General features: G+C 39.7%; 1 protein-coding gene across 1 annotated transcript in view; it reads right to left on the bottom strand.

The window, feature by feature from the left end:
• Positions 1-1,767: 1,767 nt before the first annotated feature.
• The window catches only part of tmem104 (transmembrane protein 104), an 89,518-nt gene continuing 75,183 nt past the window's right edge, over positions 1,768-16,102 (bottom strand). The window contains exon 10 of the mRNA XM_079642321.1: positions 1,768-5,782. Coding sequence (XP_079498447.1) covers positions 5,019-5,782 — 764 coding nt within the window. The 3' untranslated portion in view covers positions 1,768-5,018. The remainder of the gene's footprint in view (positions 5,783-16,102) is intronic.

Genomic DNA, 16,102 nt, shown 5'->3' on the forward strand with positions numbered 1-16,102 from the left:
TCAAACAGGTGCCATTAATTCAGTTAACAAGTGGAGGACAGAGGAGGCTCTTAAAGAAGAAGTTACAGCTCTGTGAGAGCCAGAAATATTGTTCATTTCTAGGTGACTAAATACTTATTTTCAACCATAATTTGCAAATAAATTCTTTAAAAATCAGACAATATGATTTTCTGGATTTTTTTCTCATTTTGTCTCTCATAGTTGAGGTATACCTAGGATGAAAATTACAGGCCTCTCATCTTTTTAAGTGGGAGAAGTTGCACAATTGGTGTCTGACTAAATACTTTTTTGCCCCACTGTACATAAAAGGGCAGAGGGTAAATTAAATGACAGCGGGGCAGCCCTGCGGAGATTGAAATTCGAAGGGGGAGGTTTGCTTTGATAATAAAAACAGGAATCTTGTGTGTCAATAAAAAAACTGCTGCCGTGCTTTGAAGATTGAGGTGAAACGGAGGTATAAAAATAAATAAAAAAAGATGCCAATTACCTGGAGAGCAGATACAAATGTGTGTGAAATTGGAGTATAGCTGAATACGAGAGTGTGATATGGCTAAAGTCACAGCAAAGCCGCTCTGATTCATGCATTCAATTCCCAGCGGGGAGTCTCACATTTGTAATGGCAACAGGAAATAAGTGGATTTGTTTCTGAAAACAAGCAGTTTGGAAACAAGCCAAGATGAAAGAAATGTATTCCTGACCGTTTTAAAAGCTGTTGTTGTCAGAGATGCGTAGTTCAACAAGGACGCAGTGCCACATTTCATTCGATTTATTGAACCTCAAAGAAAAAATGTTGGGGTTTTATAGCAACCATGAGTCATATTTTGGTAGATTTCACCACCCAGCCCACAGGTTATGATAGTGTTGTCTGGCAGCTTTACTTAATATTGGGACATGTGAAACACAGCTTTACTCAAGGAGTCAACGCTGACATGTTTGTAATCATCTAAGTTACTTATTACAGTTCCTCAGCTTCATGGTTTCAAAAGTTTGCAGGATTCAGGAAACCATTATTACTGCCCGACAGCCGCCATTCATCTTCTCTCAGCACATGTCAGTGTGACAGATAGAGAATATTGAATTGGACTCCCCCTCAATGATAGTTGGCCTCTGCTGGTCTGCATCTTCCTTTAAATTGCCAGGTTTGCACAAAATGCATTCCAAATCAACCATTCGTTTTTAAAAAAATCCAAATATAAAAAACCTATTAATATAAGTTAATAATTAGTTAAAAGCTAAAGCAATATTGTATGTTTTGCATATATTTTGTCGTTTGCTTTGTATGTTTTTTATTTATTTAATTTTTGTGTCATTTGTGAGAACGTGTACACTTATTGGGTGGGGGGTATATTTGATCTGCTTTTTTGGCAGTCTGGTTTAAATGTGCACTGTTGCATCTACAGTATGTATTTGACTGCTCAATGACGTTCTGTATGATTTTTCTTTGTAATGAAAACTTTCAAAAATAAAGTGTTCCTTTGTTTACTTCAATAACATAGAGAGATCACTATGTAACACTTCCATTTTGATTGGCTGGAGCTCCAACACATCGTTTGTCAGCCAGCTAACCAATCAGAGCAGACTGGGCTCTGGTTTCAGACAGAGGATGAAAAGAGGTGCTGCAGCAGCACAGGCAGAATGAGAAAAATAAAGAGCTTTTTGAACATTAGAGCATGGAGACGTGTCACAGTGGAGGCACAACATCCATATATTAACCAGGAAATTAGCATAACATGTCTGCTTTACAAAAGTTTGACACAGAGTCCCAAATCCAAATTCTCTAGAAAAAAGTCTTTGAGTTTATTATATGATTGACATGTGGGCAAAAACTGCAAAACAACACTGAATGTAAGAAAACCCAAGCTCCCTTTAATTAACCAAGTGAATCATAATAATCAAACCTAGCATCAATTAAGCCAGTAAACATTCAAATAAAGGATAGAATCACAGGCTGGCCAAATTATTGTAAACAAATACCAAAAACATGAGGAAAAAATGAGAAATTTAAGTAAATTAAAAGGCATCAATACAACAACAAGGATACAAGAACTGAGATAAAACACAAAAAGATAAAAAGGATTACGAATATGTTTTGGGATCACTGATTGTCAATAAGATGAAATGGCATACATGCAGATGTTTTTCTGACAAGCTGAGAATAAAAAGCAGAGTCGATAAATTGAGGGCAAGAAAGTAAACCCCGTGAAAAAGGCACATTTCACAACTCCAAACAAGAGTCATCAGAATCTCATCTTCCATTGGTCAAACGCTCAAAATCCCACAAACACAATGCCACACACACACACAATCCCACATACACACAATCCCACATACATGTCTCCAGACTGAAGGAAGAGTACAAAAAGAAGAGAGAAAATAAGTAAACACAAACATGAATGATATATATTTTTTTGGATGCAGCGGATGATACAGATTCCACACAGATTAGACAAAAGCAGACGTGTATGGACACGGAAGCTTTGCGTTTCGTGATAACTGATGATCTCAAAGCTGTGGTATTTGGTACACACTTATAAGGTGACAGTAAACCTATAGAACCTCTAAGACCTGTAACATTGCATGAGTAAAAACCTTTGGTGCCACGCAGGTCACAGCACATTACCTTTCAATTTACCGTAGACTGCATTACGGCAGTTGATGAAAAAGCAGAACCAATGCGCTAAATGCTCCACAACTCACCCCTAATGCTTGGATGGCATTTACGTGGAGCAAAATTATATAAGTATTTAAAACAAATGTGTGAAGTTATGACCTTAAGATCTAACAGCATCAGTTAAGCCATTTACGGGACATAATGTGCACAATGTTTTCCAAGCAGAGCGTGGTGATCATATTTAACACAAGGTAAAGAGGACTGCATTATGGGACATTTATAATTTTTTATAGACCAACCATATGGATTACACATATGTATATTTGAGCTTCGGCTGCCACAATTGTCACCGTTATTGTTAAATTGTGTCCATATAACTTGAAATGTTCACTAAATCTATGGAGTCATCTCTTATTGTTGGATTAAGGAAGTAAGAGTAATCTGAATGAGAAAATACGCTTGCATATTGACGGGATATATGTTTTTTGTTATGATTATCAATGCTTTAAGAGGATACATATACAGGAAAAGGGTACTGCATTATGTAGTATTCTCTATTTGTATAGATTGACCCAAAGTAGAAATGTCACATCTCAGTCTCAGCTGCTACAATTTCAATCATTTTTCAAATGTGTCCATATGAGTCCACCAACCTTTGAGATGTTCACTTAATCTATGTAGTCATCTATTTTTCTTGGTTTTGGGAAGTTCGAGTACGCTGAATGAAAAAGTATGGGTGCATATTGATGGGAAATATGTTATGATTATCGATGCTTTAAGAGGATACATCTACAGGAAGAAGAAGAAGCTGTTTGTGCCCTGGATGTGTCGCTGTGTAGATGGTGGCACCATTTAACCAAGTAGCCATTTCAATTTAAGGAAAAGATGTTGAGCCATCAGACAACATCTTTTCAGTTGTATATCATGTTATTGCTCTTGTGTGAGCAACACAAGTGAGAAGTTAAAACACTTGGTTAAGTTGTGGTCACATTTTTCAACACCTGACCGTGTTGCACTTCTACTATGGAAATGTACCAATACAATAACAATAGGCCTGACAGGTTTCAAGACATACAATTGCTGTTGCTGGATGCTGTTTTTGCTAATTTATAAAAGAAACAAATGTTCAATGCTATAAGTATCCATTTAACCCCATTTCAATCTTGTTCATCTCAAATAATGTGCACTGCCAAATTTAGCTAGACGTCCAATTAAATAATATGACTAAACAAACCCTTTTAGAAGTATGACACCGATGATAAAGAATTATAAACATTTGAGAAAATTAGATCAAGTCGAAGATGAAGGCCAAAGATAAAGTCTATTAACAAAGGCACAACTCGGATATGAAGCTGCCAGGTGTCAGTGAACTCAGCATTTCTAATCTACAGTATAGTGGGTAGTGTTTAAAGCTCTTTCGTCACATTTGGCTCACAACTCCTCACTTGTTGGCTACCGATGCCTTCCCTGTAGCCACAGCTTAAGCGCTGTACATCACTATTATCCTGACAGGTGTTGGGCAGTGTGATAGATCCACTGTGATGCTGACAGAGTTGTGAATGGGTGCTGAGCAGTAAAAGACGGGAGACATGCCCTGTGTGTGAACTTCATACACGAGAGGCTGCTGATAAACAGAGATGGAGTTCTTCCTGGAGGCCTATCAGTCAGTGGATCTGTCACTGACTGAGCTTCATTGTTCACGAGGGGACGAGGAGATCGGGGGGCAGCCACCGCTGATGAATGGATAAATGTCATCCAAACAGTTTAGCAAACAAAACACAAGTGTGATCAGACAAGCTCTTTTCTTGTAGTTATTATTCTTTTTCAATTACTTGGGAACAATGTAACATTTCGACCTAAAGGTCCAGAGGAACCCTCAGGATCTTAACAACCTACCTTTTTCAAAATATTAGGATCTGAATGAGGCATACTGAAATAAAGAATTAGAGGATGGACAAACCACAAGTTTCTTAAGGTGCCAGTCTGATTAAAACAATGCGTTTGTCTTGTCATCAAATAGTGTCTTACAGACAATACCGTGAACTTTTCCAACGTTGAAAACAAGTTATATAACCTAGTTCTTTCAAACTCTTAAGATATATTTCTTTTAATGTGCAAATCTTCGTGGAAATCTCCAACTATCATGTGTTTAATGCCAAAAAAGTCCTTTGAATAAATGAACATTTAAAGATCCCTTTCCTTGTTGTGAAGCACTGTTCCAGCAATTGTTATGGAACAGAAACGCTTGGTCCCTTTTCACAAACTTCATTATATTACGAACTATTTAATATATTCAACAAAAGTCAACCAAAAAGGCATCCTTTCCAACCAGCAGCAAGTAAGGCCTTGTGTACAAACAGACTGGCCAAACATAATTTATTCAGAAAGTTCTTGGAACAGTGAGTTTTTATTTCTTGGTGTCAGTCAGGATGATGTTGGCTGTGACAAACATGAGGCAGGAGACAGCCCACACTAAAACGAACCCGACCCAAAAGGTGTGGCGGAAGGGAGAGCGGTGCTTGTTGATGGCATCCCGGCCCACCGTGGGCTCCAGGTGGCGTCGAGAGTAATACACGAGGCAGGCTGGGACTATATACTGAATGCCTGTGCCAGCATAGGCTCCTGTAATTCCCACCAGAGACTCCAAGTTGTTTGTGAAAAACGCCACAATGATTGGGGGAACCAGGGTAATGAGGGGAAACACGATCCGGTCTACCACCCAAGGGTAGGTGCCTCCGTCCCGAAAGAACAGGGTTTTCCAGTTGTTGCGCAGAGTCACGGCAATGATGGGGAAGTTGGTGCTGATGGTGAAAACTGGAAACAGGCCCAGGAAGTAGCGCAGGATTGGAATATTCAACACGTCGCAGTTGTCTGTGAAGTTCAGGGTGTACATGTCGTGCAGCAGCGTGCTGTCGAAGCAGAAGATGGCGGTGAACGAGAGCAGGACGTAGAAGACCAGGATCAGGGTGTAATCCACCAACACCAGGGTGCCCACACGCTTCTTGTCGGAGATGGGCGTCACCAGGGAGGGCAGGGAGTGTTGACACATGAAGGAGTAGACGCACACCCCAAACAGGTTGGGCACCCCAGAGAAGGAGGCGACCGCTGGGCGGCCCTTCCCTGAGTCTTTCCCGATGCGGATTAGAGCCAAGATGATCATCATGGTGAACGCTGCGAACAGACAAAAGAGGAGGCCGAGTTAAAACAAACTGTGACAGTACATTACTGACAAAGAGCACAATACAATACTCTATGATAAGCTGGAGGTACATCACAAAGCCTCATGAAGAGAGATGCATGGATACCAGATTGAGCAATTGGAAAAATATATCCACTATTGAGGAGGTGGATTTTCTGGAAGCATTGTGTCATTTTATTTTGGTCATTTATTGGTCTGCTCCCCAAGAGCAAGTAATTCCACACTGTCCCTCCTCCTGCCGGATGACAGTGGGGAAAACAGAGCAAAGAGCCAACAAATGTTCCCGTCCAATTCAGTGGATTAAGGATTTATTTGGACCAAACCAGAGTTGGTGATGTTTGAAACAACGGAAAGACCATTTTGATTAGTTTAATGCTGTTTTTATCAAGTGTTAATGAAAGATGTGTCAATATGGTCAGTTACGCACAGACGCTAATGGCGCACAGACGCTAATGGCGCTTTTCCACTAAACCGGCTCAGGGCTACTTTTTTACATTTTTTCTGGCCCTCCAAAATCGAGGTTCTTACCGGGCCAACAACCGGGCTGAATATGCTAAACTAGTGACGTAAATAATATATATATAAATTATCTTTGCTTTAATTTTACCATTGCGCATGCAAACATTGAGATTTAGAAGCGGAAACCATACATTGTTGAGTCCTATTTCTTTTTTGCGCATGCGAGGAAGTAGATTATTATTTACTTTTTTTTACTTTTGTTTTCTTTATTTTTAACCACTTCTTCTTCTTGATTTCTTGCTAATTCCATGTAAATTTGCCATACGATTATACTTCAATTTCAATATGGTAATAAATACTCTAACAGTACTGCTTTAAAAAGGGAAAATAATATGTGAATAAAGTTTCTTCTCCCTGAGTGGAATTGCCCTCCAGCTCAGACATCAAATAACAACGAGGGCACATTTCATGGCCCGACATAAACTCATTGGAGCCAGGTGAAGATGGAGAAGCCCCCCCCCCCCCTCCCCCGCCACTCTCCACCTCCTACTGTTCCTATTGCATCTCTAATGAATTCCTGGAGATGCCCCTCTGGAGAGTAGCATGAGCGGAGCTAAAGGAGTCCTCTGAGCGTGGCCGTCCTGCTACGGGCTGACAGTCATGTGCACGGTAAGCCACCTCACCTCCACACACACTTCTTCAGCCTGTGACACCAGGAGTTAGTCATAGCCCCGCGATGGCCAGCAGCCAGCTTGGAAAACTTTTATCATCGAACTGTCCTTTAAACGCGGGGTGACATTTAGGATGAACCATCATTTGTCACACACATGCAGAGAAGGAATTTATAGCATACACTTCCTCTGGGAGTGATGCACATGGAGGAGGGAGAGATCCACGCTGCCTTTGATGGACATATCCAAGAGGGTAAGAAGAGCTTGTCCTAGAATAGTGTTGTTTGTGTTTCCTGCAAAGATTGAAACAGGATGGAAGGGGAAGTGTGTGCAAGCCAAGGTGGGAACTTTAAGTTTCAAACTAGCTCTATTAATCAGCTTTTGCAGTGGCACTTTAATGTATGCCAGGAGGATGAAATGCATTTCAATTATCAGGGACGGATTGTACAAAAGGGAGGAGAAACCATCAGCGACAAAAGATTTCAGGATGGAGATTAGTGACTGAAACTCAGGAAGAATGAAAGTATCTTTTGGGTATTAGGAGACAAACTAGAGAGAGAGCAGGAAAGGAAGAATTTTCACAGAAATGAACAACATTAAATTAAAAGTATTTAGGGATGGAACTTAAAACAAGAAGCAGGTGACACCGACCAAATAAGAGTGGATGAATACACAAACACTAGTGCAATTTTGGGGAAAGACACCAAAGGCTTTTTCTGAGGAGAATTGGTTTGGGTTGTGTGGCACAACAATTTAGTTAACTTGATACGAGTTGATTCATTGTTTATACCCATTTTAACAACACATATATCTGTATTTTTGTTCACTTGTCAGAGGACTTTATGTCTAGAAAGTCTGTTTACATCTTAATGAAAATAAATATATCAATAAATACAAAAACAAAGATGAAGAAAAATATGATATTTCTTCAAAAAATAAATGGACAAAGATTAAGACGGTTTAGCCGTTAGTTAGCATTTCTTTATGTGTTTCACATGTATAAAATGGTTCTGTATGTATACAAAAGGAAGGAAGATAAGCCAAGCCAAATTTAATTTATCGAAAATTGCCAATGATGCAACTGCTAAATGAAAAATAAATGATCCAGGTTGTGAACTACTTTCATTGTTTTTTTTTTTTTGTTTTTTTTTTTTAAATGGGACATAAATCCAGGAAAGGTTATCTAGGGGCCACTGAGAGAGGAAGCATCACCAACCATAACATATACATACTGTATGTGTTGATTGTGAATACACAGAACACAATTACATTCCCCAATCATGTTTCATATCTTCCCATTATATCAGAGTAGATTTAAACACTTCAAAGTCAGTGACCCTTTTGTACAATTGTTTGATATGTAATGCATACTTGGCCTACCTCCAATGTAATCTCTGGCTCTGGAGTAGAGCTCAATATACACAGAGGTCAAATGGCTGGGCTTCAGACCAACCTTCAAGGACATGTTGCTACAGATTCACTGCTGCCTATATAACTATTTCCATTATAGAATGATCTTTATATTGTCTATATTAATGTTTACGTCTATATCAAATATATCTATAGATAAAAGGAAAAAAGAACAGTGACAAGGTCTCATTTAAAACCATTTCTGAGCCAATGACGATGTAAAACTTGCTGTCAATTATGACAAAGAAAAGCAGCACATTCTCACTTTTTAGAGCCTGAAACCAAAGATTATTTGGGGATCTTTCTCGGTAAATGACCGAAATGATGCATCCATTATCAAAATATTTAAATCATTGCACAGACGTGTACAACAGTCACTCAACATATATTTTTTATATCTACTTAAGGCAATAGTGTCTGCTGTATTGCAGCGTATATTTTCCACCTCTCTCTGCCAAAAAACAATTGTAATGTGTGAAATTGCTACCCATAAATACAACCCATCTGTCTGCTCCCTTTGCGCTCTGTCTACTTTCTCCTTCAAACTCTCGTCTTCTTCTCACCTTTCTGTCCGTAAGACGCTGCGTGTGATACTCCGAGCTCAGCCACCTGTCTGCCTGCTGTACATGAGGTAAGGTTCAGGACAGGAGAAAAGGGAGCTTTCTCCTCTCCGTCAGGAAGGAATAAAGTATGGGGCTTTTAATTAAGAGTGCCAGGGGTGGTTGGCCACTACTACATTAACTTAAGCAACTTTTCGCAAGTTCAGCCAAGATTTAGATGCAGCAGGAGAGCCTGAGAGAAAGGACAGCACGTACTGGTAAGATCCCAGTTACAATAAACTGAGGGTTAATAACTAAATAACTGAAAATCTTTCTAATTGCAAAATCTGAAGGCATAACATTTAATCCCTTTCTGCCCACATTTCACACCGCTCTATGCTAATTAGAAGTCATTTATCTTATTTAAGACACAGGAAGTAACCTCTTATCTTCAAAGAACATTGAAAGTCAATCATATGGTAGAGAGGAGCTGAGAAGAAATTCCCAAGAATGAAGCTTTTCATAATGTGCTCATTTGTCATCGACTCTAAGCCGCACTGTTCTACACCAACGTGGGCAAATCACGTCCCACCCATGACAATATGATCACACTTATCTCACCTGTGGCTGTGAATCTCAATGCCGAGCACGACGCAGCCATGAAATAAGCACGTATTAGCTTTGATCACCTTGGAACAAAACAAAGGCTGGTGCTTTATTTACATAGTAAATCCATTGGATTGATGTACGCCATATTCAAATGCATTATTCAATGACTATCACCAATTGAAACCGATAACACAAGCAAATGCATCAGCCCCTTACACCGTGTTTTAATCTAAACATGTCATCCCTTCTTACAAACATTATTGCTTGCTTCTTACTTTATGATCTTTTTACTGATAGACAAGACGAAAAAGCCTCTTTAAATTATGTCAGCTGATGAAGTCTGATCTCATACATTTCTACATCTTCCATTACAAGCCAGCAGCAACAAAGCCTGTGCAGATATCTGTCAGAATATGGTGATTACATTCACTTCCAAACACATGCTGGGCCACGGAAACACTCTCCCGTGCATACAGTATGAGGCAACACAACGGGAACTGAGTAAATTGAGCATGTGTCAAATGACCACATATCACGTCCTCATATCTATTGCCCATCCATCCTGAAGCCTGTGATTTATATTTTCTTGTATGGGGACGGCAATGACCTTGTGAGGAATGCCTCGACTTTACAACCCACCAGAGGACGCTCATACAGCTGTATTCTCACCGCTGGCAAACAAAGCTTTTGCGGCTAAGTCAAGGCTGGCAGACACTCTCAATGCTCCAAGGAGTCATTGGCTGCGTACGGAGAAGCACTCTTCAGAGGCTATCTCAGAAGAGATGGGATTCCTGAACTCAATTAATGAGGAGAAAATCGTAGAAGGTGAGGGGTCATCAATCTCATGTGCGATGAAGCAAGAGAACGCTGCAGGCTTGGAGGTCTCGCGCCTCGTAGGGGAAAGCTCGGACCCTTAAACGGAAGCAATTCATTGATGATGGTGAGAAGGTCAAGGACTTCTCAGCAAGAGGAGTGGCACTACCGCTTCTTAAACATATATGTCTTAGGGATATAGGGATGAGAATAACGTGCCTACATGACTATTGATTTCTGCTTCATGTTTCAGTTTATTTAGGAACAGAACCATTGCAAATAGAAAAACACTCAAAAGCATGGTGCTATTGAAGTAGAGACGCACCTTTTTTGGGGGCGGAAATTGCATTATTGTGATCAAGAAGTCCATTTGATCACCAGCTGTAACATGTTAGTTTACAGCTGCTAAACTAACATGTTAGCAGCTGTGGCGCAGCACAGTGTTGCACGGCTAAATAACGGAGCTAACAGCAATCCGATAACGGAGTTTAAGTTGAATTGGGTGTTTTAAAAAAATGGGGAAATGGTCATTTATAAAGTTAACATGATGTGTTCAAAGGGAAATGTAAACAGTTTTTGCACGAAGCAGTTGTTTGAAGATGTTATCAAAGCAAATGATGATAGATAGATATCACAAAGTGAACCGAGTGGCATACTTTGTCAATGCAATATATTTAACAAATATATTTTAATTAAATGTCATCATAAATAACCTTTTATTTTGAATTGAGTGTCTTTTATGCAAAGATTACAATAGAATACAAAATGTAATGACAAACGTCGCCTGTATCTACTTTTTCCACCAATAATTAGGAATCGATCAATGGCCTTGGTATTGATAAAATCTTATCCAATCTTCTCACCTGTGTGAAAACACGGTTCTAATGTTTTCTCTTCTTGTTTGTCAATGTAAACATCTCCCCCTGTAATGGTTTTAGTGTACATCCAATCATGCCATCATTAATTAAGAGAGTCCCTCCTCGAGCGCTCTGGGATAACCTCTTAGCTCATTAGTAGCCCGGGCTCTTTGCCCAGTTCTCACAGGGGTACCACTAAGTTTAAGCTGTGACAGAGCTCCATCACAAGAGACCCGGGGCTAAAGTCGAGGGCGGTTGGGCGACCCGGTGATAAGTGGTCGCCTTGCCACACAACAACTACAGTGATCTGGAGATAGGACTTTCAGCAGGCACAGCATACCGTTTAACACTCCACACTGCAGCTCAGGTTCACAGGGATGAGCCAGCCACACTCCATGACAACATCCGACAGCTTCACGAAAACATCAATTAGTCCACTCACTCAGCCGCAGCGCTGACAACTTCTATGTTGTCAACAGATAAGAAGTTCTCCATAAGTTATAAGTTGATAACCTGTTTCTGCTTATTGACATATATTTTATCATATAACCTGTTTGTAAGAAGAATTATTGTTCCGTTTTAATTATTTAAATGTCATCATAAAAAATCATGATGAATTTCACTTTAAAAGCAATATTAAAAGTACACGTATATTATTATTTATTTTTGTACTTTTCCCTAATGTATATTATTGGTAATTCAGGACAAAGACAAGCTTCATTTAGAAAATTCAACAAATATAATATTTTTTCGGAAATGAATGAGTAATGTCAATTAATCGCAATCACAATATTGACCAAAATGATTGTAATTTTGGATTTTACCATAATCCAACAGCTCTATGTCATACTGCATCTGCACAGGGCTGAAACCAAATTAAAAGTCCAAAGACTTAGGATTTAAAGCAAAAGATTTAAAGTCAGACCAAATGGCAGTGCAGCTTTAATAACTTCCTTCCAACCACTATCGCCTTGGAACGAAGGAACCTCTGATGTAAACAAGGCACTGAGGTCACAGACTATAATTAAAAGCTTAGAGGCTATAGACCCAATTGATCATGTTCGGGGGCTAAAGCAGACATCCACCAAACATTTCCCTAATCAACCTGAAACTCATCTCAGCAGGAAGTCAACTTCTCATTACACTAAAACATCGATACTGAGAAAGGATGGAGGACAGGGGCACTAATCAAAAAAAGGGGAAGCTTGAAAGTAGTATAGTATATGAACACATAAATATATTAAGTTATATTGAGTAAACACATATATTTCAGTCCGAATTAAGTAACCAATCTGCAAACTTTACTTTAGCACGTACACCGTTGTGTAATTTTGAACCATTGCTTAATTCAGGAATATGGTAAAAAGCCCAATTGCAGAAAGAAAAACAATAGTTATATAACCATTGTCTAATTTCTAAGAAATAAGACACACTGTCAATAAGGAGTCAATAACAGGAAATAAAATGATGTAATATCTATGACTACTTGAGACTTTGCAATGCTGTGGTTCTTGCAATTCAAACATATTGATCACAGAAGCCCCTGTCTCCAGTCTCTTTCTTAGGTTATCCAGAAATGATTAGCTTAACGGTGGCCATGATAGTGTTGCTATTTTGTTACACGTAAACAGAGTCCTTGGCTGACATTAGGCGTGTAATAAAAAGACAGAAAGTGATGATGTTTTCTGTTCTGAGGATTATACCTTCTTAAATGTAATAGTTCAGGACCTCTGAACTCTGGTTCAGACCTGCTCACATTAACTGTCCCCCTGCAAGTTGCACGCTCTGGACAAACTGAACTTTCCAATCAACCATCACAATGAGTCCCCCTGAACTTCAGAAATAATAGCTGCCTCCCTCGCCATTTAACACGGCGCTGGGCAGCGGTGATGTCCCTGCGGGCAGATTCTTAGCTCCTGTTGTAGTAAACCAAGAGCATGAGACGGATGGAGAGTCCCGTGGATCACTGGAGCAATCACTCTTTCAGTTCTTTTTCCTGATGCAGATGGGGAACATGCTGCAGTGTATAACATTTCACATACATATTTAGTCAGGTAGGTTACTTTGAAGATGCAATGATGTGAATTATTAGTATTTCGCCATCAAGATTTTTGTGTTTTAAAATTGAAACCTTTAATAGTTATATGTTACTTGGAAAAATAACTTGGCTTTTGAAAAAAAAAAAAACTATAAATGTTAAATAACCATAAAACTATTCTTCCAAAACTGAATCAAGGGGGATTCAATGTGATCATCATTATCTAGAGAAAGACCTTTTAACTTTAAAGGGTGAGAGAACAAAAAAATGTTACTTAAGGAAACACTAAAAGGTGGGTAAAATAAATGTTATAGGTCCAGTCTCCCTCTTTTTAAAAGTTTTAAGCAGCAAACTCTTATTAAAAAGAGATAAGCCACATAATCATTTTAAGGCATTTGTTAAACGATGATCTTATTATTTATTTTTTATGTAAAGAAATTGCAAAAAATAACAATGATAATTGCATATTAAGTTCATATTGAAGTATATAACAAACAGGACTTCTAATGAACCTTCTGTTTTGATATGAGTAAGAATAAAACATATGTAACCAATTATTTGATGTGATTTAAATGTTTGGTTTCTTTGATTTGTTTTCATTCTTGTTGTATGCTCTATAATTTCTTAAATGTAAAGACAAGAAAATCTGTTAAACCAGTGTCATTAGGACCGTTTCATCAAGAAACACCATATCAAATAATTTCATGTTCTTCTGAAATAAATGCGACAGCCACTGTCAGCGAGTGCAGATATATACCACTGGCTCTGCAGTTAATAAAGACAGAAACGCCTCGAAGGCTCCCAACAACGTCTCAGGAGAGACGGACAGAAGTAATTAATACTCGTTTGCCGAGTGAGGATGGCTGTTAACTTATTCCCTTGCTCTCAAACCACTCAATATCAATTAGAGGTGGTCATCCGGAGAGCTGATATATAAAACCATCCTTCTTGCTTTAGGTGGGGGAGCCCACAGGTTGCAGCAGTATTTACCTTTTAATTCATTTATCTATGTCATTTCCAAATAATTTCTATGTTTTTGTATTCATTTTGTTCTTTTACCGTTATTTTAGTTACATTTTTCATGTATTTTGCATAATTTTCTTAGAGCAAAGAAAATTGGTCTCTCACAGGCTAGTGACAAGTATAATCAACTTAAAATATATTATAGACGGCAAATGACCATACTCAAACTTCTGCTACCTACTGTAAGTTTAAGCAGTGCCATAACGGAGCTTACACACGGCGGTGTGTGTTGAAGCTTTCCGGCGGGCGTGTCTGAAGCTCGACCAACAGCCAAATCACATGAATATCCCGCCCCGGATACACAAGCACGCGGTTTGATTGGCTAGAGCTTGTACTGGCATATGATTTGATTGGCTGACGCTTCCGTCGAAGCTCCAAAAGTAGAACATTGCTCTACTTTTTAAGCGAGCAACGCAGTTCGGCAAAGCGTGACGTTACCCCATTCAAAGTGAATGGGCAGAAGCGTTGAAGCTTCAACGCACGCCGCCGTGTGTAAGCTCCGTTATTGCAACAGACATCAGCGGCAGCATTAATGTCAGAGCTCACATCCTAAAGCAGTTACATAGTTTTGTTTAAATTCACAAATGTCACTTACTTTGCCTAAAAGGTTAATGTGTTCCAGTGAGTAATGATATATGTTATATACAGCCCCAGTCCTCTATTATTATTGTAACGAAAAAGATAGACATAAAGGTTAACAAGCTCTATTGAGGTATTATACCTCATTCACACGATGTAATATTTTGGGGTGGGGTCAATATTTTTTATTTTAAGCACTCATGTTGGCCAATGTGCAAACAATTTTCATTATTACACTGCTTATTTCAATACTTGATTCTGATCGGTCAATATGGACATTCAAAGGGTCTGCTTTTTTTTTTAAGCAGATCGCTGCTAAGGAGAGAAGACCATTGCTAAGGCAGATGCTACTATAAGCAATTTTCATCAGCTTTGGCAGAAAAACTTCAATCAGTGCTGCCGTTTTAAGTTACTGTCGCCGAAGTTCCAGCTGTTGTTACGCACTATTTTTGTCATACCTCATTCACACCAACGGTGTTTCAGGGCCGGTTTCGAGCTGGAGCTTGGAAAGCACCGGGTTTTCCTCTTCACACCGCAGCGGAGCAGCCTCTTAGCTCCGGAATCCGGTTCGTTTCAAGCACCAAAAAATTGTCCGGCCAGAGCAAAAGCACCACATACGTCACGCTTACGTCGGGGCAGGGGCAGGGGCAGGGGCAGGGGCAGGGGCAGGGGCAGGGGGGGATCAACTCCTGAACAACAACAAAAAGCCGGCGTTTTATCCAGTTTGTACACAACGATGGAGAAACTTAACAAGCAGCATTGGTCCACTGAAGAGACCAGCTACCTACTGGGAATCTGGTCTTCCGAAGAGGTATAGAGGAAGATGGAGCACAATCGGCCATTGTTGTTGATGTCGGTGTCAGCTGTGAGGGGTTTCGCGCGGTTTAACTTTATGAAGCAGGCACGCAAACGGTTACGTCATGACGTAAACGATGACGCAATGACGCAGCACCAGTCGGACTCTGGGCGGTGTGTAAAGAGCCGGAGCTAAACCAAAGAACCGGTTCTTAACCTGAAAAGCTAGCACGGAGCTTCAACCGGAGTTGTGTTGGTGTGAATGAGGTATTACAGGCCCGGCATATGTACTACAGTGTTTCCAGCAGGTCGAGCGGTCTCGTGTGAACGGACAGGTTAATTGAGCCAAATACGTGTGAACAGAAGACTTTTTTGAAAACGCATACGGTGCGTAAACGCAAACGTTCCCGTGTAAATGAGGTCTGAGTCATGAGATAACTGAGCCATGACTATCAGAGTACAATAGACCAATGACCAGATCACTGAGCCCCCCTGTGTG

The sequence above is a fragment of the Notothenia rossii genome (genome assembly GCF_949606895.1).
Source record: "Notothenia rossii genome assembly, chromosome: 8".
NCBI lineage: Eukaryota > Metazoa > Chordata > Actinopteri > Perciformes > Nototheniidae > Notothenia > Notothenia rossii.